The following is a 27296-nucleotide window of genomic DNA, read 5'->3' on the forward strand; positions in this document are numbered from 1 at the left end:
AATAATTAATAATTGGCAAAGGTGAAGGTGTTGAGAAGCTCATGGGTAATGATTTTTTCTTGACAACTTATTTATCCACAAAGATAGAGCAAGACCACAATAAGTATGAGAAGTCTACCAAATAAACCATTTAGGACTTGTTTGGTAGACGATATTAAAAAGAATAGTTTATGAATTAAAATTTAGTCCACTTATTTAATATATTGTTTAGTTACTTTAATACTCCATATGTCCCAATTTATGTGGCACTTTTCATTTTTCGAGAGTCAAACAATTTAAGTTTGACCAGAAATTTGCACATGAAATCTTTAATTTATTTGAAATGAAATTTATATATTTGTAAACTACGTAAAATGTACTATAAGTCACAATAATTGATAATTCAAAATGTTTAAACGATCTATGAAAAATTCACTATCAAGATAGATTTGTTTGAATCTCGAAATCCGAAAAGTGCCACATAAAATGGGACGGAGGGAGTACATTGTTTGGTTACTTTATTTAATTTAATTCATGGATTGCTTATACACTTTTATTCCAAGAAAATGGAGGGATAACTAATACAATGTTTAACAAACCTTGAATAAGACCCTAAATGACTAAACTATCCCCTTATTCTTTTTCCTAAATTTCTTTTGTAATTTGATTTCCTTTTTATTTATATTGGAACGGTTATAAATCTTCTTTTTAATTCTTCAAATCCGTTTAGTGTAATTTAATTATTTCACTAGTATTTTTCCTCCATTTTCTTTTTGAAATTTTTTATTCAATGTAGTTTGTCAATTAACCACTTAAACTAATTTTTTTTTAATAAACTTTAGTATTGAACAATTTAAGTAGTCTTAAATCTATATTAAGTTTAAGATATATTTGACCAACAAAAAATTAGAAATACACCGTGTCATCAAGGATCTCCTTAGTGGTACATCACACCTTAAATTAGAAATACACCGTGTCATTAATAAGTTTTAGATGTGAGTGTGTGTATTTAACTTAACTAGTTAAATGAAATAGAAAATCCTACAAAAAAAAAATTAATATTGTCCGGTGATTATCTACTTTAACCCAATTACATGAAATAAACAATCTCATAAAAACACAAGGGTATAATGTAAAAGGAATTTTTTGAAGAGTTTTAAACCAAACACAAGATTAAGTAGAAAGTAATAAACCAAACACTTGACAAAAATAATCCCTACATTACTAATCCTTGCTTTATCAATGTTTGTACCAAACAACCCCATGTAATATGGGGACATTGACACAGCAACAAGAAAAAGTCACTGACTTTAATATAAGATTTCAATCTTTTAATAAGTGGGGATCGAGATAAAATCATCCATGAAATTTGAAGTTTCCAAGCTGCACTGTATCATAAAAACTAGAGACCTTTCCGCAAATAGTTCAGTGATCACCCTCTATTATTATTTGTTGTACAATCATACAACTGCCATAAGTAGCAATAATATAACAATTTCAACAGAGGACCACTGGAGGCATTCAATTAAAACTCACATAAACAACACATCAGAAAAGATATGGACGATGGCCTCCTGCGTTTCACTTGAACATGAAAAATCCTTTTAAACAGTTCTTTTGAAAATGCATTTACATAGTTCCTTTCAAACATAAAGGTGCAAGTAAACCCTTGAAACTCATGAGCATGACACGAAATATAATACAAATGCAAAACTATTGCTATTGATCACAACTTGTTCACTAACTAGAATTGCTAGTCACTATGCATGCGCTAACTTGGCCAAAAGTACCATGTCTAAAATTTTAACATCAAGGGTATCATCCACCTTTACAATCCCATCAGTGCCATCAACACCAATAAGCTTACCGGTTGCACCACGTTGGGGACCACCCATGATTTTGATTTTATCAGACTTCTTTGGTACAATTATATCAATTTCAGTTGGGTGCGCAATGATAGTATCACCATTGCCGCTTGATCCAAGACCAACACTACAGGAACCATCCTGCTCCAGAAGCAAGTTAGAGAATACTGGTTAATTTTCCAATGAAAAATGAAACTATTCCCTTGAAAAGAAAGTTCTAACTATGGTTCACAGCCAGATACATAAAAAGCAGAAGAACAAACCTCTGATAAAAGCAGACACCTTTTTAGAAATATGTATAACAAGTGCTCATGTTATGACGTATAGAGCCATTAGCATAGTTTTATATACGTTAGACTATATATACACACACACTTTAATGGCTTGTATATACATTACTGATGATGGAAGAACGTTATGAAAAAATGTGGTTAAATAACAAAAAGAGAGCATCGCATCAAAGTTAAAGAGTGGATAGTTTAATGAATTTAAATGCTTGCAAGTTGTAGAACTAGTAAGATATCAATCATTTTGAAACATCCCAGTACGGAGAGCATGACAATTGGAACACATAGGACAAATATTTTTAGTATACAGTAAAAATGAAATTACAAAGTTCAAGATCTAATCCAGCAAAATTAGAGAAAAAATATTCATTTTTCTAACATCCGTCATTTTCACAACCCTTATTTAGGATATACCTTGAATACATATTCAATAATCACTTTCAAACTAATATTCACATGTGCATTGCTCTTCTAGCTTAGAGCACCATGCTTCCTCGTCCATTTATCAGTATCATTGTTCTATTATTATATTATATTACTATTGTTGTTACTTGGGTTATTTTTTGTTGTTGGTAGTTGTCTTTTCTACGGTATTTTTGAAAACGCTTTTCTTAAATCAAGGATCTATTGAAAATAGCCTCTCTACCTCACACAAGGTAGGGGTGCATACACCTCACTCTCCCCGGACCCCCACTTCTAGGATCACGACTAGTATGTTGTTGTATTTACATGTGCAATGCATCTTCTCAGGAAGTCGTTAAGAGATTTCTATGCACTTCCCAACACTCTCTAAATGTACTATTTTAAAAATAAAAACCTTTAAATGTAATGCTCCCTATATCTCAATTTATGTGACACTTTTCGCTTTTCGAGATTCAAACAAACTTATATTTGGACAATATCTTTTAGTTTTTTGAAACAAAATTACATATTTGAAAACTATGTAAAAGGTATTATAAGTTGCAATAATTAATAATTCAAGATAATTAGAAGACATGAAAAACCTATGGTCAAAGAATAATTCGTTTGACTCAAAATCCGAACACCATCACATAAATGGGACGGAGGGAGAACTAATATTTATCACATGCACAACCAGGTCATAGTATGTGAAGCAAACTCCAACTAAGGGGGAGATAAATTAGTGCAGGATATACATACCGCGAGCACCTCATGGACAACTCCGATGACAGTATCATCATTGGACTTTCGTACATTGACCAAGATATCAGGCAAGAGCCAAGGACCTTCTGTATCCCCACCTGCAATTTCAGAGTTGCCAGCTATTACTGAATGTTGAAAATAGTATTGCCTAAGGCTCTTCTAGATTAAATAATAAAATGAATTTGCAATGATGAATAACATTAAAGGGCATTCTCCTCTATGTCCAAATCATCATGGTGCAAGTAAAGACGCAACTTTTCGGACTTATTTGCATTCCTCACGTTGCAATTTTGGACTAACATTAGAGCAATTTCGACATTATAACCACTGAGAAAATACAAAAATTGAACACAGTAAGCTAAATGACAATTTTAATACTGCAATGATCTATAAATCAACAAAAATATGTAAGTCATAATTACACACTAACATTGAATTAAAATGCACGAATATGAATAACGAGGCCCACTAGTTCATCACTTGGCAAACAAGAGACCATCTGATCTCTAAAAATGTTTTCTATCGCTAGACAAGAGATTATGGGTAAAATATATAAAATCTGCAGTGGGTCACAAGTTTACCAGCTCAATAGTGTAAAATGCTTCTCATTTTAACTTATCAGTAAGATTTATTCTGAGTGGTTTGCCATTCCAAAAGACACAAACTATTGTGCGAACAAGGGACACACCTCCTATAGGTGACATCATATCCAGCCCACCACTTCCAGGAGTCATTGGCTGCCCGCCAGGAGTACCAGGTATATATGCTGAACTTGGTGTCATTGGTGGTTGTCCACCAGGAGTTGATGGCAAGTAAGGACTTGGAGCATTAGCTGCATGGAACAAAGAAAAATGGCATTATATTCTCCATACAAGGACCCAAAGAAAAAAATGCAGCTTTCACTCCTGTAAATGAGAATTTAGGTTACCATATGCAGAACCATTGTCTCTTGGGGTCCCAGCATCACTGTAATTACCACTAGGAGTATTAGTCCAACCAGAACCAGGAGTAGGTGCTTCATACGCCCTTGAACGAGGACTAGATGGCTGAAAAATGAACAAAGCATGATAATCTTTCTTTGGAAAGAGAACAAAGCATGATAATCTATATATATTTAAAAGCAAGAAGCCCCTTAATGAAATGTTGTTCACCTTTTTTGCTCCTTGAAAAAAAATCACATTAGACAGAATTGTCATATAATTATTTTCCTAATATTTAGAAATTTAAAATTAACTAAAATTTTACTTCTTGTTTTTTCCTCATTTCAACAAGGTAGAATGTCCTGATTAAGGGAGGATGTAAACTTAGGTCTTGGGCGTAAAGTCAAGCTAGCTCAATGGGTGAAGGATTGCCCAAGTAAGGAAACTACTCATCTCATTAACCATCAATGTGAGCACTGGGCAATGTTATCAAAAGCAAAAGTGCAAAACAACTCTTAAGATCTATTGGGGTTTCAAGCGTAAAGCGCAAATAAAGCATGGGTTTTAATTATTTTTTAAAAAAAGGCGCAAAGGGAGAAAAAGTACAAAGATATAGATACAAATATATGAACAAAGAAATTGAAAAATAATTGTGATAAAGTGACATATCAATTGTTTAGTGCGTCTCTTCAGAAGAGGTTCATTGGCAAAGGAAGTATGCCTTAGAACCTTGATAACGACACTGAAGCACACATTAAGCGAGGCGAAGCGCTCAACAAGTTTTGAGCCTCACTTCAAGATGGGCTTTAATCGCACCTCTGATAACATTGGATGTGAGACTTTTTCATTTTTCAACAACCCACCTTGAGCCCAGGTCTGCATATCTAATGGGTGGACAAATTCAATTTAGGGGCCCAACATAGGGTGAGATGGGCCCTGCTCTGATATCATGTAAAATTAGGTCATGGGCCTAACTCACAACCCAAAAGGTAGCTCAAAGGAAGGATTATCCAAGCCTTATAAGGAAACCATTCATCTCATTGATCGGCGATGTGAGACTTTTTCATTTATCTTGCTTGTGGTGGTTGGTGTTTGTTATTGTACTAGTGGTATGATTGTAGTTTTGTTTTTGGTATTTCTCGATGTTTAATTGTTTATCATTGTTTACAATAACCCAACCTAGTATGTTGTTTAGTGTGATTCGATTATTGCACTACATTATTGTTGTTTTGCTTCTTTATAGCAGACTTTGCTCTGCTTACAAGTTACTTGCTATATTTTCCTCATTGTCCTCTTTTTGTACACCTAGATTTTATTTTATTTTTTTATAACCGAGAAATCCGTCTGTGACCCGTCCTTTGGACCAATCACAGCCTTCTAAACTCGGTGGATAATGGGCCCGCCCCTCTACCCTTCTCCACTTAAATACCGGGCTTCGCTTTGCATGGTGTGGGGCTTGAACCTGCGACCTAAGCCACAAATCCTCCACCTTTTGCCACTTGAGCTAGGCCTTGGGGGCTGTACACCTAGATTTATTGTCGAGGGTCTTTTGGAAACAACCTCCCTACCTCCACGAGGTAGTGGTACGGTTGTGGAGGTAGTGGTAAGGTTTGCTTACATTTCACCCTCCCCCGACCCCACTTGTGGGATTTCACTGGATATGTTTTTGTTGTTGTTGGTATCAAAGCATGACCCATCCCAATTCCTTGTTTCCCAATGTTGGACCCCTATATTAAAATTGCACATGTTCTACCAACCCTGGGTGTAATGGTGGGGTGAAGACCCCCATATTAATGGTTTAAGGTATGGCTGGTCTCTTTACAAGGTCTTGGCAACCTCTCCTCATGAGCTAGCTTTTCGGGTTGAGTTAGGTCAAAATCCATTTCCTAACCGCCTCTTAAGGTATATACACTCCCTCCGTCCCATTTTAATTATCGTTTAACAAAAAACAATCGTCCTAGAATAATTATCGATTTAGGAATTCAAAACAAAACTTAGTAATTATTTCCAACTACACCCTTATTTAGCTTTTAAGGGGCTTGAAAAGGTTTTTGGAATTTAATACGTGCAATTAATGTTGTTTGTAAGCATGGACTCTAATTGTATAAGGTATATACTCCCTTCATCCCATTTAAAATAATTGTCACAAAATAATTATCGTTTTAGGAATTCAAGAAAAAAAAATTAGAAATTGTTGTCAAAAAAAAAACCTTAAATTAAAGAACTACTTAATACTGCTCAAGAAACATCTAATATATCTAATAAATAGGGGTAACTTAGTAAAACCATATCTTATATTTATTGTTTCTCTTAATAGGTGTGAAAAGAGTTTTTTTAATGAAATAGGTGTGAAAAGAGTTAAGAGCGACAATTAAAATGGAATATAAATAATTAAAAAAATAAAATGGAACATAATGTCTTGATTCAGAAGAACTTCTTTCAACAACTTCTTTCAACAGGAAGACGATGCTCTAGCTATGTGCATCTCTAAAGTAGGCATGAAAGTTAAGGGTAACTTTGTGAAAAGATGGAAGTTCTATGCTCTCTCTCGGAAGACATTTCCTACATACCTACTTAGTCAGAAATACGAAGATGCATAAGCAGCAGTCATCTGGAATCAATATTTATGAAATGGGCCAAAATTTATTCATGTTCGAGTTCTCTTCTAAGTTGGAAGCAGAGAATGTTGTGAGAGGTGATTGGCACCGGAAAAAACACAAACTCAACCTGCAATGGTGGTTGCCGACGGTGAGATCTGCTCCAAGACATGATGAGGTGAATCAAGTCTGGATCAGATTGATAGGTCTTACCCTTCAGTAATGGTCCAAAAGGTTTTCAAGGAGATCGGAGACCTCTGTGGTGGCTGGATTCAAACTGAAGAAGAGACGGAGTTGAGAAATCACTTGAAATGGGTAAGACTAATGGTTAGGGGTGACGGCGACAAAGTCCCAACAGTGGTGAAGGTAGAAAGTGAAGGTATTGTCTCTGAGATTCAAATTTGGTGTGAAGCTCCTGTAAAAATCAGTATCGGAGCTGCCAGAAGAGAGAGAACAACAGACCAGCGGGTAATAGAAGACACACATAGTACAGAGTAGCATTTCAAGGTGATATAGGTATGATGTGGAGGCCCTCCCGAGGTTGGAATACCCACGTGACTTGCCATGGGGGAACATTATTCAGTGAAAAGCCCTCTTATTCAATAAAAAGAAATTGGGTCCAGATCTGCTGACCCAAAGTCAGCATTATATCATGGAATGTCAGAGGGTTGAATCAACGATCGAAATAGATGCTACCAAAAAAATATATATTCACATGTGGAAGGCCAATGTATTATGTTGTTAGAAAATTAAAAAATGAAGGAGATAATAGTGTCATTATCAAAGAATTAAGGCCTAATAGATGGAGAAACATCAGAGGCTAGTGGGACTAGAGAGAGCACTGTAACTTTGTGGGATAGTTTGCACTCTCAGGAGAAATTATAATATCAACAGCAAGTGTAGTCACACAAAAGTGGGGTCTAGGGAGAGTAAGAAGTATGCAGACTTGACCCTAACTCTCTATCCTCAGAGGTAAAGAGGTGGTTTCCAGTAGACCTTCGGCTCAAGGAAAAACAATCCAAAGTAGTCCAGAAAAGAAGTAATGGAAGTGAAAGCATAACAAAGCAAAATACTTCGATAACCGAAGTACAAGAAACTACATGAGCAATAATACGATTACTAGTATGGACAGATAGCAAGACAATGTGACCTAATTTGTGTCCTCCACAACCTCCTATCTAAGGTCATTTCCTCTACCTACGATTTACACGAACACTAAATCACATTAAAGAGAAAAGTACAGTTTATATAGAAATAAAGTGGAAAGTGTGAAAACCTGATATTGCGGACTTGACCCCCAGGAAGCAGGGTTTCCCTCTTCCCAATTATCCCTGTCAGTGTGCCATTGCAACCATTTAATATAAAGAGAATGGAATTGCAATTCACTAAATCTATGGCAGTAAAAGCAACAAACTAAAATAGCAAGATCAATCTAAAGCAAGAGCATGCCACTTAAAGTGTAATCACTAACACACATGAAGATCAAAAATCAGCATTCACTATATCTAGCAAATGCACAGAAGCTTTCAAGTTCAAGACCATAATTCTATAACTTATAGTCATACAAAAGAGGGAAAATTTACAAGTCGCGTGTAAATTTCTCCTCTTTGTGTGGCTGGAAGTTTTAAAATTATAGCCTTAAACTTGAAAGCTTTTGTGCATTTACTAGATACAGTGATTGCTGATCTTTGGTCTTCATGTGTGTTCGTGATTAGTTTAAGGTCAAATAAGAACTAGGCAGATTACATGGCTGTCATTCTATTTTCAAAACCTTGAGTCATTGGGCTTATTTTCGCCAGTGAAACAACATACCTAGGTGGACTCATTGGATTCCATGCTCTGTCACGCATTGGCGTCCTCATGCCATCATGGATAGGTGTTGCTATAGAGGAAAATAATGAGGAGCTAAAGTCAAACAGCTGGGGGGGAAAAGAATGAAAAACACTATTGGAACAGGGCAGCAGAATAATGGACCTCCAGGATCTCTCATAGGTGTCATAAATGGGTGCAGTGGAGTCCTTGAAGGATGTGATGGTGTTTCACTTCCCAAACCATATCTAGATGGTTCCCTGCAAACAGAAAAAATTGTTAGACAATGAACACGAAAAATAACCCAAATTTTAGAATGGAAATATACTTACCTGAACGGCACTGACACGTTAACATTATCGGAGATATGGTTGCGATCAACTGCAGGAAACATTGCAGTCAGCAATGAATGAAAGCAGTCAAAAGTTGAACAAACAAACACTTCAAAAAGAATAGCACGCCCTAAATTTGGATGACTGTCCAAAAAGTGGATTCAAGACAAAGCCTCCATCCACAAAATTTCCAAAAGAGGACCCTTAGCATTTAACAAATCCCCCCCACCCCCACCCCCCCAAAAAAAAAAAAACTCAGAAAAAATGAGGGTCATTCTCAACATTGAAGAAACACTTGCCTGTAACAACTTTCATCTGGGCTTCAAGTTCAACTCGGACTGAAGTTCCTTTGATGTCAACAACACGCCCTTTACAACCTTTGAATGGTCCAAGGCGAATTTTCACATCAGCTCCAACTAAAGCATCCTGCCCTCTTCCACCTCTATGTCTGCCTCCATCTAGAACACGCCAAGCATAAATGTTGAGACTAATAATTGAATGAAGAACAAAATAAAGATAGAAATTGTAATAAATAGCATTTAATAATAGACATCGGACGATCAGGGCTCCACACGTTAACAATTTTTTTTTAAAAAAGTAACTTACAACATCCAGATATCACCATTATCAGAAACTTACAACTCATAGGTGGACCACCTCTAGATGATCTCATTGGAGATTGAGGAGCACGTGGTGGAGCTCTCATATGCGCAAATCTTGATGACATGGGGTTACCCTAGAGGAGTTCCATTGTAAGAAAAATATTCGCCAGCAAGACAATTGTTAAGATAGAATTGCAAAAGCAACAGTGAGCTTAAACTTCCAGAAGCAAGAAATATTATACATACATTTCTATCACCATTTGCCCGTGAGCCACCAACCAACACACAAGATTGGGTTTTGGCACAAATATACCCAGCATGCTCAAGGTGATGACGATCATAAATAAAAACAACTCCTCTGAAGATGTGTTCTACAGGACCTTGTTTTCCCTATAAGTATGAAGAATAGTTATAACAACAACATACAAAATGTATAAACAATGTCAGTCACAAGAAAGTTCTTAGAAAAGCCAATACTCACTTTACAAGGACCCTCAAGAACTTTTACCACGTCTTTCACCGCCAAGTGGTTCTTATACCGATCTTGGGCATTCCCTTTCTTTTCAACTTTCGCTTTGATCTCTCTAAGTCTAACAAGTGCTACTTCAGGTCTATCAGGCACACCCTTAAGGACCTATATAACATCACCCAAATGTGAGCAACACAATTAGCAGAATAATTTCAACCTCAAACTACAGTACTCACCTGGAAGGCTTCGCTGTCTACACGAATAATCACACCGAAGCTCTTATTGCTGCAGAAAATGTAATCAATTAAGAAATTTAGCTGTTGGTTCAAAAAGGACTACACTGTTTCATGTCCTGTTTACTCTCATAAGAAGCTAAATGCTTACTCTAGTATTACAAGATCATGGAGCTCATATTCCCCAATACGAGTGAGACCAGATGTTACTTCAGAGCTCTCAACAACATTATCGGCAAATACACGGAGCTGCAGTATCAAAAATAAAAAAAGTTGAATCACCATTGGTCTGAAGACTTCAGATTAGAGATCTCAAATTACCATGTATGCTCAACTTACAAGCTCCTTTGTTGTATCTGATACCAGGTTAACCACATGTCCCTGAACAGAGACAACCATACCGGTTGCACCTTCAGATGAACCAGATACTACTTTCACGTGATTTCCAAGATCAAAGTACTTGCATAGCTCTTTGTCACTAAAAGCCAAAGTCTGCTCCCAAAGTAAGTTAATAAAATGACAGTACTCACTCCATCTGAGACACTTGATTCATGAAACATTCGTATTTAAAGAAGGAGAATATTACCAAAGGAAGGTCTTTCTGATTTGGTCTGATATGAACAGTATCTTCTTCGACTTTCTCAACATGGCCTTTCAAGTTTCTGAGATCCCCCTTCACCACAATAACGCGGTCACCCTTCATAAAATGACCTTTTTTCCTATTTGCAAACAAAGTAGATAGGCTAGCCATATCGCCATCCCCACCCTCACCAGTTTGCCGGAATTTCTCAAGTTCATCAAAAGTTGGCTGTATGTTCAGGGTGCTGATTGACTTCATTGACACTGTCTTATACAAGAAACCATCTTTGAACATCATACCTCCAATATTCTCAAAATAGTCACCTGACATCGGGTCTCGCCTACGTTCCACACGTAGGTTCATCTCTCTGCAATCAATGAGAAATAGATTTAACAATTCAATATAGACCATTATTTGTGCTCTTATTGCAACTAGAGACACCAAGGAACAATTACCTTGCTTCATCGATATTCATAAAGCGTGGTGGAGGAATAAATGACTTTTTCTTTGGAGCATCCCTCCCTTCCTACAAAAGCAATACAACATGCAAGAAGGAACGTCAACTGTTTCTTTCAACAAGAAACATTTGTTTTGGATAGGTGAGCACAATTTTAATAATTGCCAAAAAACAGCTTTATATAATGCTGTGAATCTACAAAGATGTACAAGTCAGCCAGGTTTCAACAATCCCTTTAATGAGATAAGGAATTCAATAGGTTCTTACAACATTAACATTTACTGCTCATGTATTTCAAGAATACAGAACCTATCAACTAACGACTATAAGAGTTAAAATACAATGACCAACCAAATAAACATACCAACTTGTTTGCAAGAGCCTGTAAATCAATCCTTGGGATTAATTTCACAACGACTTTCTGTCTCACATTATCTACGTCCATAACCTACATAGCAGAAAGATAAAATATCAGAGCAGAACTTCCAAATTTACTCATAACAACATAAAATGCAGAATACTTGACAACCTTTGCAAGGTCTCCCTTGTAAGTTCCCATCTTCATTCTGACCCAAGTATCCCTGGCAAGATCAACCGCTTTGCTTTCAACTGAAAGGACATCAGTCATCTCTTTTATGGGGACCAGCATAATTTTTGCGGAGGCATATATATTGCGCATACCCTTGCACGCCTGTAGCATATAGGCATGATACAAATAATCGGGTTATTGGATGGTTACATGATCGACACATTATTTTAATGAGTCACATAAATATAAGCCAAAATAGAGCATACTGTATCATCTATGACATACCTCCCTCACGTGGGCTTCTTTGTCCGCTTCTATGTATATATAGTTCTTAAGATGATCAAGGGCTACAACTGATCGAATTTGCAATTCAGGTCCTCTATCAATTGCCTTTTGCATTAGGCAAACCGCAACCTCTCTCTCACGGCCAATCTACAAAACATGATGTAGCAACAAATTACAAGACAAAATGTGAAGGTTGAAAAAAAATACAAAGAAATATAAAAATGCCTAAGCACACAAGGGAGTGGCCCAGCCCAGTGATCAATGAAGTAGGAGAAGAACCACAATATCTCGGATTAAATCCTAGCGGAGCCTAAAAATACTAGGTGATTTCTTTCCTTTTGCCTAAGCCTTTGTGGGCAGAGTTACTTGGTACCCATGTTAGTGGAAGTAGCAGGTAACTGATGGAATAGTGAGGTTGCATAAGATACCATGGACACCACTGTAATTTTAAAAAATAATAAAATGCTGAACTTCACGGCAGAACGCCAACACCATACCGCACATTTCACCATCCAGAGCTTTGGGTCCCTGACAGATGGCAAGAGAGCTTGCTGCTCAACATCTGTTGCTTCCTCATCATACTCAACATGAGGTGACCTTGCATATCTTTGCTTAATGCTTCTCGTAAGCTCCTCAAGGTCTTCTTCTTGGTCCTCATGCGGCAACAGTCGGTGACGATATTCACGTCTGGCACCATCCTCGTCAGGTATATCTGCTCCACTATCTACTATGAAATCTGCAAAAGAAAATCTAACAATCAACACCAACAGATAAAAGACAATGCAGGGAGAAAGATACCACAAGAAAAGCTCGAAGTTATTACTCCGTTTAGAAAATAAGTTCCCCTTAAATTTATTCTAAACAGAGACAAACTCAGGTCACACCAGCTTTCAAACTCATAGACTGGACAAGAAATTCCAGCAGTACATTGTAGACTGCAAATAAACTGTACATAGCATCTCGAACTAAAGATTTCCCCAAGGCAAGTGTCACAGCTACAACAGCTAACCCAGAAAGTATATGTGACACTAGTTAGATAATATCCTTTTTGGGGGGAAGTAGAAAAGTTACATTCAAAAACATCAAGAAGATGTTGCAACGGAGAAAGAGTGTGTGTTTGCTCATGTAAGCAAAAACTAGTGTAGTCTAGGGGAGGGCGTTTGGTTCTTCGGTTCGGTTTTATCAAACTTCGGTTCGGTTCTTCGGTTTTCGATTTTAGAAAAGTGTGCACCATATATTAAATCAGTTCGGTTCGGTTTTTCTACTTCGATTCGGTTTAGTTCGGTGTTTTCAAGACAGTTTTTCGGTGCGAATGAAAAATAAAATGAGGACAAAATCAAAGTATAAGATACTTAAATTTAAAAGTATGCTACCGAATGATGTGTTTCGCCACGGAACACTTATTGTTCTAACTAAAAGACTATATTTATCTTTGTCAAGAACATTGTGCCTCCAACTACTTCTCAAGAAAAACAAGGACGAAGACGAGTTCCTTTACATAACGTACATTGATAAAAATATGTTTTTGTTCCTCTTGGGAATTAATATTTGAAGTTAACTACCCTTCGGGGTGGCCCAGTGGTTTGGGCTTGGGACTTCCATGTTGGAGGTCTCAAGTTTGAAACTCCTTGCCAGCGAAAGCAAGGGGTTTGCCTTCTAGGTCGAGCTCGTCACACCGGGCTTGCCTAGTGTGGGTTACCTCTCCTATGTGGTTTGCGAGCTATTGCATAGGAGCGGGGGTTTTACCCTGTGCGCACCCAAAGGGTAACGGCTGCGGGTTTCCCTTGTCATAAAAATTGAAGTTAACTATTGAATTGTACATTTTGCTACTTTGATTTGTTCATTAATGATTTAATTGTTAGTTGACTTTTTATTTTTAGTTAAGAGAATGCCCATTTATTAATGATTTGTTCATATATATATATAAATTAATGAAAATTCGGTTCTTCGATGCAACGAAGTTCTGAGACCCTTACACCGAACTGAAGAACCGAACTTTTGAAAAAATAATACCGAACCGATAAACCGAAGAACCAAATTAGGTCGGTTCGGTTTTTCAGTTTTCCGGTATTTATGTCCACCCCTAGTGTAGTTTAATATCAAGGAAGAAACACATTCCAAAAATAGCAACTAGTTACAGGAGCTTGATTGAGCCAGCTAAATAAGTTAAGCACGTTGCTTTTAGAGCACAATTTGAAGCTGAGAACCCATCAAAACATCTATGATTTCTCATTTCAGACGCATCATGAACACCAGCTTGCATATGCTTTCTTGATACCATTACGCATGACCCAAGTTAGTTCAAAAAGGAGAAAGGAGAAGAACATGCTGCTACTGTATAATGCAGGAATAGTGTTCAACACTTTCTAACTCTATCTGGCACAAATAACACCCGTTTCATGTCTGAGTGCTCCTCCCCCTAAGGTTAATTTGATAAAAGGCAGATTTCAAATAATGTTACCCAGCTAAAGCAGATCACTCTAGTGGGTGGTTTTGTCCACTTGGCAATCAACTCCTTGTGGAGCAGAGTTGTAGATAGTGTCTCGCCACAATGAATGTTCCATCTTTTTGAGTCCCCCAATAGTAACTTATCCTCCACCTGAGGGTTTGGAAAACCCCTGCTAGTTTAACAAACAAGTCCATATCTCATTCATCTTCCACACCTGAATGTTCCTCCTGAGTAGTAGGTCACTATTGTTGTGCTGCCAATTTTATTCGACATTAGCCTCTTGGTTGTTTGCCAGTGCATATAAATTATGAAGCTCCTTATTCAATGCCACTTCCATTATTCCAGAATGATATGTGTGATCCATCTATTACCTAACATGAATGTTGAATTGAACTAGAAATCCTCTCACAGTTCAAAGATATGCTTCCAAGGACCTGTATCATGAGGTGAGGTGCTCTGGCTTGTGAATATTGCTCAATTGACCATATTTTGCTTTAATTATAGCTGTCCACAGATTTCATCTTATTATACCACCAGTGTCATTACACTGCATACTCTTATTGTGTAATGGCGAGGTCTTCTATCCCAAGTCAAATGTCAAATAATTACCTTTTATCCAAAGGTGTTAAATATAACCGAACTGTTTGGATAGGTTTATGGAAAACATAGATTTGATTGAAGCTGAATTAAGAAAAGGCCAACATCCAAATGGAGATGAAAGAGACAGCAAAATAAGAGGAGATATCATGGAGAAAGAAGTCAGCATGTTCATGGCTAAAGCAGAGAGATAGAAATACCAAGTTTTTATTCAAAAAATGGTCAATGCTAACAGAATGAGTAATCATATTGATGTGATAGAAGTGGATGGAACAATATTAGAGGATTCAGTGGAGATATAAATGAATTTTTGGATTCTTATCAAAGTTCATTTTGAAGACTGAAACTTAGCGACCTACAATCAAATTAAGACTAACTCCTACGATCACCGATGAAAAGAATATTTCGCTTCAAAAGTCATTTGAAAAGGAGTTCCTTGAAGTAAGTAATAAAGCAATGCGCTAGTCACAAAGCTCCAATGCCACATGGGTATACTATCGGGTTCTTCCAAAAGTGCCGGAATTGCTTGAAAGAGGATACTATAGAGGCCTTAATATATTTCCACGAGGAATCTGAGAAGAGCTTTAATATCACCTTTATACTTCTTATCCCTAAAAAGAGTGTGGTTAGAGAATTGAGAGATTGTAGAATTATAAGTCTACTTGGTAGTTTCGAAAATATTGTGGCTAAAATTCACGCTGAAAGGTTGAAGGGTGATGCCTAAATTAGTGTTCAGTAGTCATATCGCATTCTTGAAAGGGAGGCAAACCATGGATGCAGCTTTAACCGCTAATGAATGTCTCGACTAGGCTGGGCGAGAAGATACCATTACCAGGTATAATGTGCAAACTTGATTTTGAGAAGGCATACATCCATGTGAATAGGGAACTCTTGTTAAAGGTTTAGTCTTTGACAAGAAAATGATGAATTGGATTTGGCCTTATATGACATTATGACCACTTTCACGTTCTCGGGCTCTTTGTACTAATAATCGGACCATCACAGGTTTTCTTTGCTTCCCAACAAGGCCTCACACAATGAGATCACATTTCTCCTTTCCTATTCTAATTGGCAATGGATGGACTTGATAAAACAATCAACTTTACAGTTCAGAAAGCTGAATTGGTGGTTTCAGAGTGAAAATGCAGACAGGATAATGACCTCTTTATTTCACATCTTGTCTATACAGATGATTCTCTTAAATTTTGTGAACGGAAGTGAGTCAATTAAGATATTTGAGGCTGATACTATGTGTGCTTAAACAGGACCAGGAGCAGAATAATCCCATTGAACACAACTCAAGATTTGAATGTTGTTGAAATTTTAGGATGCTAAACAAAGTTTCTTCATACTAGTTACCTCGGATTCTTCTGGCGGCACAAGCAAAATCTGAACTTATTTGACAAGGAGTAGTGGATAAATGTGAAATAAAATTGGCTAATTGAAAGAAACAATATCTTTTTCGCAAGATAAATGGTTGGGATATCTACGCCTTAGAGAATAATATTAAGATTCGTACTTGACAAAGAATTCACGTAACAGAATGTTTGGCAGGCAACAGTTGGAATACAAAACTCAGACGAAACACAAATGATTGGAGCTGAATCAGGTTGCTGAATTCTTCAGCATACTGCCTTCATCTGTAAGCTTAACCACTGATGAAGATCATTTGAAAAGGAGAGGCCTTTGATCATTTGATAAGGAGAGGCCACAACAAAGGGATTTATACTGTCAAGACATGTTTCAATATAACTTAAACTTCAACCAACTTCTTTTCCGGACTTCAATTTCAAAAACAAAAGATTTCGCAAGTTCAGCTTAAAACATATGTTCAAATTGACCCTAAAAGATCTGACAGACCGTGTTAATGAAAAATAGAACTCTCCACCTATTCCGATCCTACTTCATCTGCTTATCCCCAATTCCAATTTTATTTTTTAAAAATATTTTCAATCCATTTTTATGATGAATTTTTCATTCTATGCAGGCAACTAAACAAATCAAGCTATAAATCAAATGAACAACCAAAAGGAAACGGAATAGATAGTAAGTCTAACCATCTTCGCCTTCTTCTTCCTCCTCATCCTCATCACTATCTACAGCAGCTTCTAGGTCAAAAAATTCCGAACCAGTCCTCCTTTTAGGTCGTCTTCTGCCACCTCCTCCGCCTCCACCTCCACCGCCATAATCTTCATCATCATCGTCCTCATCCTCATCCTCATCTTCCTCCGCCGCATCATCAATAAAATCTGATCTACGCCGTTTGCGTCCAGCCTTCCCTCTATCGTCCTCTTCCTCCTCCTCCTCCTCCTCTTCATACACGTCATCTTCTTCCTCCTCTGGTTCATCGTCGTCGTCGTCGTAGTCCCGTTGGCGCGGCATATCGGAATTGCTTCGAATTTGGAGAGCTTTGTTGAGTTATAAGGAGATTTTCGAAATTCTGTGTAGGTCCAAGTGTTGAAATGGGAAGGGTTCACTGGATTGTATAGGGTGATGGAACCCTAGGTGAGAGGGAGAAGAAGATTTGATAAGTGTAAAGGAAAACAATGGAGAAAAATAACAAAATACTCCCTCAAGTTTGTAGTTAAACTCAAAATAGTCCTTAAAATATACATTTTTGTTACTTTTCTTCTTCTTTTATTTGGTAATTTAATTGATTTTATTACTGAAAAGTATTGGACAACCCAACACTATTCAACAAAGATTCACATACTACATTATCTAGGTAATTATATATAATATTAATTGCTTTTTTCAATCGATCTACAAGTAGTTGGGTGCGAAGCATTTTGTGTGAAAAAGCTCGTTCTTGTCAACATAGGACTATCTTTTATTCTACTTTTACTCTCTTTTTTTTGGCAATCTATCATTTTTCAAATTATCTCCTAAGAATAATAGTTAAGTGTAGTTAATTTTGATCTCAGGTGATAAAAGTCAGTGACTCTACAATGAATAACTAGAATGATGACTCTCAAGAGTATTTGAGGGTTTCTTTGTTTCTATTTAAGATCTTGGTATTCTTTTCCTGCCATATTGAATACAAACAGCATGTTTGTGACAATTTGTATAAGATTGTCTATGATGATATACTTTTCGTATAACTATTTTTTTCAACGTATTTTTTCTTTCTGATTCATTGAGCACCTTTGAATGTTCATTCATAGTAGCACCGTGTCTTATGTTGCCAGCAGAATATAAACATTTAAAGAATATAATGTTCAATGTCTCGTCCAAATTGATACATAGCACATAAAAAGTATCAGAAATAGTTTTCGTCTCACTGATTTGTTTATGCTCAACAGTCTCTTTCAAGAAGCTAGAAATAGTACAAACTTTTATTTTAAGGTTCCATGATTGTTATACACTTAGCCTTATTTAGTCTATTTTGATGTAGTCTCCTCTCAGTTTAAAATATATTAGTTTTGTACTAGATTTTATCATAAATCACTTTTTATTCCTTATATTCAGTAGATTCAAAAAATTCATTAATCTTGAGCATCTTATTCATCATCCAAGATGTTTAGGGAGCATTATTTGCGTGCCAAACAGTAAGCTCCACCCCCCACCCCTCCACCCCCAACTCCTCGATATAATATACATAAATTCATTTGATCCATAGTCAATCTTTCTTCAAGCAAAGGTTTCAAAAATGTTTACAACTTGCTGCTCTATTCCAATCTGTTATATTTAAGAATTCTAAATCACCAACTGTTTTTGGATTACATAATCACTTTCATGCTATTATAATGTCTTTGTTATATTTTAATGGATGAAAACTATTACAATAATTAACATGGATCGTCTTTGATCCATCCCATATATAAAGCCCATTTTCAAACAAAAGCACATTTCTCTATTAGAAAAAAATCAAATTTAATTACTTAAATATTATTCTTAGTTAGCGATATTTAATATTTTAATAAAAGATAGTAATATTTAATACCAAGATTGTGTAGGAAAAAAATTGCTGAAAACATTGGTATTACAATTTAAAAACATGACAATAGAAAAAGTTTGTTTCAAAATTTTATATACTCACATATACAAATAGCATATTACCTATTTTATGAATGAGGGAACTAGAAAAATACTACATGTATTGATAATAAATAAATACATAAAATGAAGTGTATGGAGAATATATATCCCCCCCCCCCAAAAATTTGATTATTGTTTACAGTGGCGGAGCCAGGATTTAGATAGTGTCAAAATATAAAGTAGTATGCACACAAAAAACTCAACAAAATAAATTTTACTAATAAAAGCAAAACACAATTACATTATTACAACCGTACTCGACGTGGTTTCATCTCTTGAAATGTTTTTACAATAGTATCATTAGAAATATTAATAAATACATCTTTTTCTACAAAAGGAACTAGACAACCGCTCAAAAGCTCATCATTCATCCGTCCGCAAGGCATTTTTAATAAACTTCATTGCCGAAAAAGTTCTTTCAACGGATGCAGTGGCAACTGGTAAAAGCAAAGCAAATTTCACTAAGCGGAATACAAGAGGAAAGTTTAGGTTCTTCTTTGTCTCAACTAATTTTCTTGAGAGATCACAAAGTCCATTAAGATTGGAGAACCTTTCATCCATATCACGAACATCAATAATGTAAGTGGCAAGTTGATTCTCAAGAGCATTCATACTAAACTCATCAAAGTCATCAGGATATAACTTAGCCATTCTCATTATTTTTCTGATGTTAAAACTAGAAAATGAGTCAACTGGATTCAAAGAAGCAACTCCATGAAGCAAATCAGTAGTCACCTCATTGAAACGATCATTGAGTTCTTGAAGCTGCCAATCAATAATCTTACAAAATACTTCAACACGATAATGATGTAAGACCGTATAATCGGAAGGTTTACGCCTTGATCTTCCAGAATTAACATATGGCTCATCAAAATTAGGTAACAAAATGTTATACTTGATACAAAATGTGGATACCTTATTAATAAGTGCATCCCATCCATCATCTCTTAGCATTTGCAACCTTCTTTTTGCTACTTCAACCAGTAGCATAGCATTTGCAATATCTTGTTCTTTCTTTTGCAAGGATTTATTGAGCTCATCTATGATTCCTAAGATATCTCTCATCAAATGCAACATAAAAGCAATCTTAAATGTTTGACAAGCTTCGAGATATCCTGTTGCCTTAGCTCTTTCATCGGTAGAATATGCATCAACAACAAGTGCATCAAGAACATCAGCAATAGATCCAAACATAAGAATAAAATTGCTAAAAGATTTGTAGTGAGATCCCCAACGAGTATCACCGGCTCTTATAAGACCAAGTTCTTGATGCAAGCCGGTACCAGTCGTAAGTTCACCCATATCTAATGCCTCTTGAATTCTTTTTTTTTTAGAATCTCAAAATTTATCCATACGCTTAAAAGAAGCTCCCAAAACATTTGAAACCAATAATACAAGTTCTCCCACTTGAATACATTTTTTAGAAACTGCAACAAGAGTTAATTGAAGTTGATGAGCAAAACAATGAATAGAGTGAACTGAGATACTTTCTTGCCTAATTAACATTTTAAGGCCATTCATCTCGCCTTGCATATTACTTGCCCCATCATAACATTGTCCGCGCACATAGGATAGACTCAATGAATGTTGAGCAAGTACATTGACAATTGCCCCCTTTAAAGATAAAGCACTAGTATCTTGAACATGTACAATATCAATCAATCGCTCCACCACAAATCCCATTCGATCAACATATCGTAAAACGATAGCCATTTGCTCCTTACATGACACATCAAAAGATTCATCAACCAATAAAGAAAAATAGTCACCATTTAATTCCTGGATAATAGCTTTGATGGTTTCTATCTTACATGCAGTGACAATATCTTTTTGAATCATTGGAGAAGTCATTTGGTCATTCTGAGGAGCACGTTCCAATACATAATCATAAATTTTATCACAATGTTTCGCATACCATGAGAGAATTTCAAGAAAATTACCTCTATTAAGTGATGATTTAGATTCATCATGACCCCGAAATGCAAATCCTTGATTCAAAAGAAGTCTTACTACATCAATTGAGGCAGACAAGCGAAGCCAATACTCATGCTTAACTTGATCAGATTGTCTCTCAAATGCAGATATAATAGACTGTTGTTGTCGCATTAGATCTTCACTTTTCTTTTTTGCCTGATTATAAGTGCTATTCGGCCCACCAATATGTTGCTTAAAACTTTTCTTCTTATTCCAACTCTTAAACCCTACAGTAGAAAATACTTCACCTCCACCTTAATGAATGTTATCATCTTTAAACAAATAACAATTCAAACAATATGCTGCATCATTAGTTACACTATATTCCAACCAATCATGATACTCTTTAAACCATTCAGGATTAAAACGACGCATATCTCCATAAAAATCTGTTTGAGGAAAAATATGATTCTCAGGTTGACAAGGACCTTGTCGGAGGTATGCTCTCCTAATTACATCACGATCATTTGGATGATAGTTCAAGATTGGAGTCCTTTTCGTTGGATCAAATTCTAAAGAATTTAAATCAATTTCTTGTCTTTGAGAAAAATGAAGGGGTGCTTCTGATTGGTTGGCATTTTCTTCCCGTGTAAGTTGACTATTAGAAGCCAAATTTGATTTTGGTACTTGGAAAAAATAGTTCTTCACTGATTTTTGAGACTGAATTGTAAAACAAAAATTTCATGAGAAAAATATATAATTGCAAATGATAAATCAATCCTAAACAAAACAAGTAAATATAAATAGAGCATTATGATGGCTGGCATCAACAAATTGGACGAGGAAAAAAAATACAAGGTGTAAGAAAGTAGGAACTTACCGTTGCCATGACCAGGACGTAGATTGACGCCGAGCAATGGCGATTGAAGTCTGAAGACAACTGCACGACGCAGTCAGCGAACAAAGACGATTGTTTTGGACTCTTCCTCTTCAAAACTTTTGATTTTGGAATTGGGGATTTGTTTAATCCCTAGACTCTAAATCCCTAAAGTGTATTTTATTTCTTTTAAAAAAACAAAATATTAAAGTAAACTTAATTTAAGTCAATGGTTTAAAAATTGGAGGAAAAAAACGTTTAGCTATCTAAAAACTAAAGACAAAAAAGTTACAGTTGTCTAAAAAGTAAAAAAAAAACGCTGAAAGCCTTTAAAAAAAATAGACTTCAGCAAGGTTCGAACTCCCAACGCCTAGGTCAATGACAAGGCGGAACTTTGTTGCCCCTGAACCGCTGAACCAACACTTCAACTTGGTTCAGGAGTGTCAATTCTAATATATATAGGTATAAAAATAGAATTTGACTTACCTATACAACGTAATTTTTCGATGAAGGGTGTCGCTTGACACCCATCGGGCAAGGGTAGCTCCGCCCCTGATTGTTTACTCATATATTATCATGACATATATTATAACTCATGTATCGGTGTCCAAATAAGTAGATAAGAAATCTTAATCATAATCTATATAACATATACAATCAACAAATTATCAAGAAAGATTGTAGGAAGAAAGAAATATGTAAGAACAAACCATCAACAAAAACTATTAGAAAAGATGAGCTCTTCCTTGACGTCTTAATATAATCATGGAGGAACGATAAATATTAATAAATTATGATGGTTTAACAATAACTTATTTGTTGATGTCAAGATGATTAAAAATTATATGAATCTATGAAAATGAATAATTTTAAATTTAATTAGATACATATGATTATTTTTTATTTATTTATGATATGTTATTTTATTAGTCATTGAGTTAACTGCATTTAAAATTGCATGTGTTGATTAAAATTATTAACGACAACAATTGCATTGAGAATGAGATGGAGTATAGAAAATAGAGAAACTTACTAGTTATTTTCATCAGAAATAGAAATAATGATTGATAGAGACTTGTCAACGATAGAAATAATGCAGTTGTTGAAGAAGATTTAAGAGTGGTATTTCTTGTCAAAGTCGATCAAAGCCTTATTTGATAGAAAAGTAACTGAATAAATTGATTCTAATTCTGAATTAAAATAAAACAAGACAATATTCAATTGCCCTTTGATAATTGACTTCATTGAGCAAATTGGTGGCAATTTTTTTTTTGTCATTAAATAAATACTAGAGATAAGGGTCTGAAAAATACTTCAACTTTGGTCGAATTTTTTGTTGTGATACTAAACTTTCATGAGGACCAATTACCTCCCTAGACTATTTAATAACGTATTTTAAACATATATATTTGCCCACATGGACATAAAAAATAATATAAAATTATAAATAGTAATGTTTTCACGTGGGCACATATATACCTTTAAAATACACTATTAAATAGTTTCGGGGGTAAATAATACGTTATTAACTAGTCTAGAGAGGTAATAGGTCTTCATGAAAGTTTAGTATCGCAACAACAAATTCAATCAAAGTTAAGATATTTTTCAGAGTCTTATCCCTAAGTACTATTAAAAGATTATTTTGTTATAGTTTTGTAGTGTATTGCCTATATAGTAACTAGTTTTCAACACGTGCATATCGAGAGATGTAATACATATTTGTGTAGAATAATATAAATATTATTAAAATAAAATACTATGTGAAATAATTATATGAATAATAAAATACAAATTTATGTGAATAATCAAGATAAATCATTATTGATCTTTTAGAGCATTTCAATATTCTAAAAAATAGTTCATATTGAAGTGTCATAATACTACATTACACCATATGAAATTAGTGACTTGTGTTGAATTTCATAATGTAACCTTTCTAAAATCATTGGTGACATTATGCTCCTTTACTCCCATTATTTTGTGGTACAATGTTAACTTTAGTTTTTTTTTTTATAACTTTTTGTTGTGAAATATTAGCAATATAAAATAATATAAGACAATAAATATATAGACAAGATATATGGGAGAGAATGCTTTCTTATTTCTTTCTTCTGTACTTTTCGATTGTATCTTTTATAAAATATTCAACGCCTATTTATAGTACAAAATGCCTCTTCAAAGTTAGATGAATTAAATAGTGTTCATTAATTTCGTACATGAACTTCAAAGAGAGTTACGATGACATCCACATTAATGCATTTATAACACTCCCCCTTGGATGTCCATAGATAATGCGTCTCGTTAACACCTTACTAGGAAAAATTCAGTGGGAAAAATCCTAATGAAGGAAAAAGAGTACACATATCTTGTAATACGCCTTGAGTGCTGCCTCATTGAAAACCTTAACAAGAAAACTCAATGGGACAAAACCTCCGTTAAGGGAAAAAGAGTACAACGCGTATTTTACTCCCCTGATGAAAACTTTATTTGATATCTTGGAGACGACGCATTCCAATCTTATATCTTAACTTCTCAAATGTTGATGTTGGCAATGCCTTATTGAATAAATCTGCAAGATTATCACTTTAACGAATCTGTTGAACATTTATCTCACCATTTTATTGAAGATCATGTGTGAAAAAGAATTTAGGTGAAATATGCTTTGTCTGATCTCCTTTGATATATCCTCCCTTTAATTGAGCTATGCAAGCAGCATTATCTTCATACAATATTGTTGGAATCTTTGTTTGCACAGAAAGACCGCAGAATTGCAAAATATGTTGAGTCATTGATCTCAACCATACACATTCTCGACTGGCTTCATGAATGGCTATTATCTCTGCATGATTTGAAGAAGTAGCAACTATTGTTTGCTTTATCGAACGTCGTGATATAGTTATACCTCAATTTGTGAATAAATAGCTTGTCTGAGATCGAGCTTTATGTGGGTCAGACAAATAGCCAGCATATGCATAACCGAACAATTCTGACTTGGATGCATTAGAATACAACAATTCCATATTAATTGTTCCTTGAAGATATCTGAATATATGCTTAACATCTTTCCAATGTCTTCTTGTTGGACATGAGCTAAATCTCGCCAATAAACTTACTGCGAAGCAAATATCTGGTTAGGTATTGTTGGCAAGGTACATTAGTGTCCCAATGACACTGAGATATGACATTTCATCACCAAGAACCTCTTTATCATTTTTCTTGAGGTCGAAATGGATCTTTATTTATATCAAGAGATCTCACAACCATCGGGGTACTCAATGGGTGTGATTTATCTATGTAAAATAGCTTCAAAACCTTTCAGTATATGTTGATTGATTGATAAATATTCCATTTGTCAAATGTTCATTCTGAAGGCCAAGACAAGATTTTGTATTACCAAAATCATTCATTTCAAATTCTTTCTTCAAACACTCCACAGCTTTTGAAAGCTCTTTAAGAGTTCCAATGATTTTCAAGTCATCAACATAAACAAATATTATTACAAATTCAGATTTTGACCTTCATATAAAAATACAAGGACAAATAGGGTCATTCTTATACCCTTTCTTTAGCATGTATTCGCTAAGACGATTTACCACATTCGCCCTGATTGTTTCAATCCATTTAAGGATTGCTGAAGCTTTATTGAACAATTTTCCTTTGAATTTTTATATGCTTCAGGCACTTTGAATGCTTCAGGGATTTTTATAAAAATATTGTGGTCTAATGAGCCATATAAATAGGTTGTGACAACGTCCAATAGATGCATTTCAAGTTTTTCATGAACTGTCATATTTATTAGATATCTGAAGGTAATTACATCTACCACAGGAGAATATGTCTCCTCATAATCAATGACAGGCCTTTGCGAAAATCCTTGTGCCACAAGTCGTGCTTTATATCTTACGACTTTACCATTTTCATTGCGTTTTCACACAAAAACTCACTTGTACCCAATTGGCTTGACACCTTCAGGTGTTTGGACTATTGGTCCAACAACTTCATGTTTTTCAAGTGAAGCCAATTCTGTTTGAATTGCTTCCTTCCATTTTGACCAATCATTTCTCTGTCTACATTCATTGACAAATCTTGATTCTAAATCCTCATCTTGTTGCATTATTTCAACTGCAACATTATAGGCAAAAATATTATCCACCACAATATTATTTCGATTCCATATTTTTCTTGTCGAGACATAATTTATAGAGATTTCCTCATTCTTATTATTTTCAGGTACATAGACCTCCTATGTGGTGTCATTAGTTATTATGTCTCGGAGCTCTTCATGAGCAATTGCCTCCATATTTTAAGCGTGGTCCAGACTCATTTGCCTTAACATTTTATCCTATCGGGACATCAATTCGAACTTGAGCATTATCAGCTAGGATATATAATTTAGTAACTCGTGAAAGGTTAGTAAATGTATCCAGCAGTTGATTTGCAATATTCTGCAAATAAATTATCTTTTGGACTTCTTACTCACATTGATTTGTTCGAGGGTCTAAATGAGACAGTGAAAGTGAATTCCAATATATCTCATTTCCCAACTGCTTTTGTTCTCCCCCTAATATTGGGTATACTGATTCATCAAAATGACAATCAACAAACCTTGCCGTAAATAAATCTCTAGTTCTAGGTTCCAAATATTTTATAATAGAACGAGATTCATACCCAACATGTATCCCCAACCTTCTTTGGGGACCCATCTTTGTGCGTTTTGGTGGAGCAATTGAAACATATACCGCACAACCAAGGATTCTAAGATGGGAAAAGTTTGGCTCCTGACCAAAAACCAAGTGTAATGGGGAGATGTCATGATAATTGGTTGGCCTTATGCGCACAAGTGCCGCTGCATGTAAAATAGCATGCCCCCAAACCGAAACAGGCAACTTTGTCCTCATCAACAATGGTTTAACTATCAATTAAATACGTTTAATCAATGACTCTGCTAAACCATTTTGAGTATGAATATATGCAACATGATGTTCAACTGTTATTCCAGTAGACAAACAATAATCATTAAATGTCTGAGATGTAAACTCACCAGCATTATTGTAACACTCCGTAACTAGAAAGAACGTGAATTAGAAAGAGTCATTTTGGGAAAGAATGAAAATCTGGAAAATTGGTTAAGCTAAGTTTGAATTTTTGGTCAACTTCAAACGACCATAACTTCTAGCTCAGGATGAGTTAGGTGTGCTTCTAGATATCATAGGAAAGATCTTAGAATAATCTTTCCAACGCCGCTGAGTTTACTCAATTCCGAGTTCGTTTGATTAAGATATAACAATTTGAAGTTGGGATGTTCAAATAAGG

General features: G+C 35.3%; 2 protein-coding genes across 2 annotated transcripts; both read right to left on the reverse strand.

Annotated features, from left to right (window-relative positions):
- Positions 1 to 1549: 1549 nt before the first annotated feature.
- LOC125833897 (putative transcription elongation factor SPT5 homolog 1) lies at positions 1550 to 17619 on the reverse strand. The gene is made up of 22 exons (XM_049513045.1): positions 17212 to 17619; positions 12606 to 12844; positions 12109 to 12255; positions 11824 to 11985; positions 11659 to 11742; positions 11293 to 11363; positions 10844 to 11204; positions 10597 to 10749; positions 10409 to 10506; positions 10261 to 10309; positions 10037 to 10189; positions 9802 to 9945; positions 9593 to 9689; positions 9253 to 9411; positions 8954 to 9002; positions 8787 to 8881; positions 8625 to 8694; positions 8089 to 8143; positions 4224 to 4341; positions 3984 to 4127; positions 3293 to 3393; positions 1550 to 1985 (listed from the first exon to the last, which is right to left on the reverse strand). The coding sequence occupies exons 1-22, from the start codon at positions 17534 to 17536 to the stop codon at positions 1740 to 1742; spliced, it is 3120 nt and encodes a 1039-aa protein (XP_049369002.1). The 5' UTR covers positions 17537 to 17619; the 3' UTR covers positions 1550 to 1739.
- A 1936-nt stretch (positions 17620 to 19555) lies between these two features.
- LOC125833873 (uncharacterized) lies at positions 19556 to 20494 on the reverse strand. Its single transcript, XM_049513026.1, has one exon. It carries the CDS (start codon positions 20492 to 20494, stop codon positions 19556 to 19558), a length of 939 nt encoding a protein of 312 aa, XP_049368983.1.
- Between the last annotated feature and the right edge of the window lie 6802 nt (positions 20495 to 27296).

Source organism: Solanum verrucosum, unplaced genomic scaffold (assembly GCF_900185275.1).
Source record: "Solanum verrucosum unplaced genomic scaffold, falcon-dt-bn FXZP01000108.1, whole genome shotgun sequence".
In the NCBI taxonomy this organism is placed as follows: domain Eukaryota; kingdom Viridiplantae; phylum Streptophyta; class Magnoliopsida; order Solanales; family Solanaceae; genus Solanum; species Solanum verrucosum.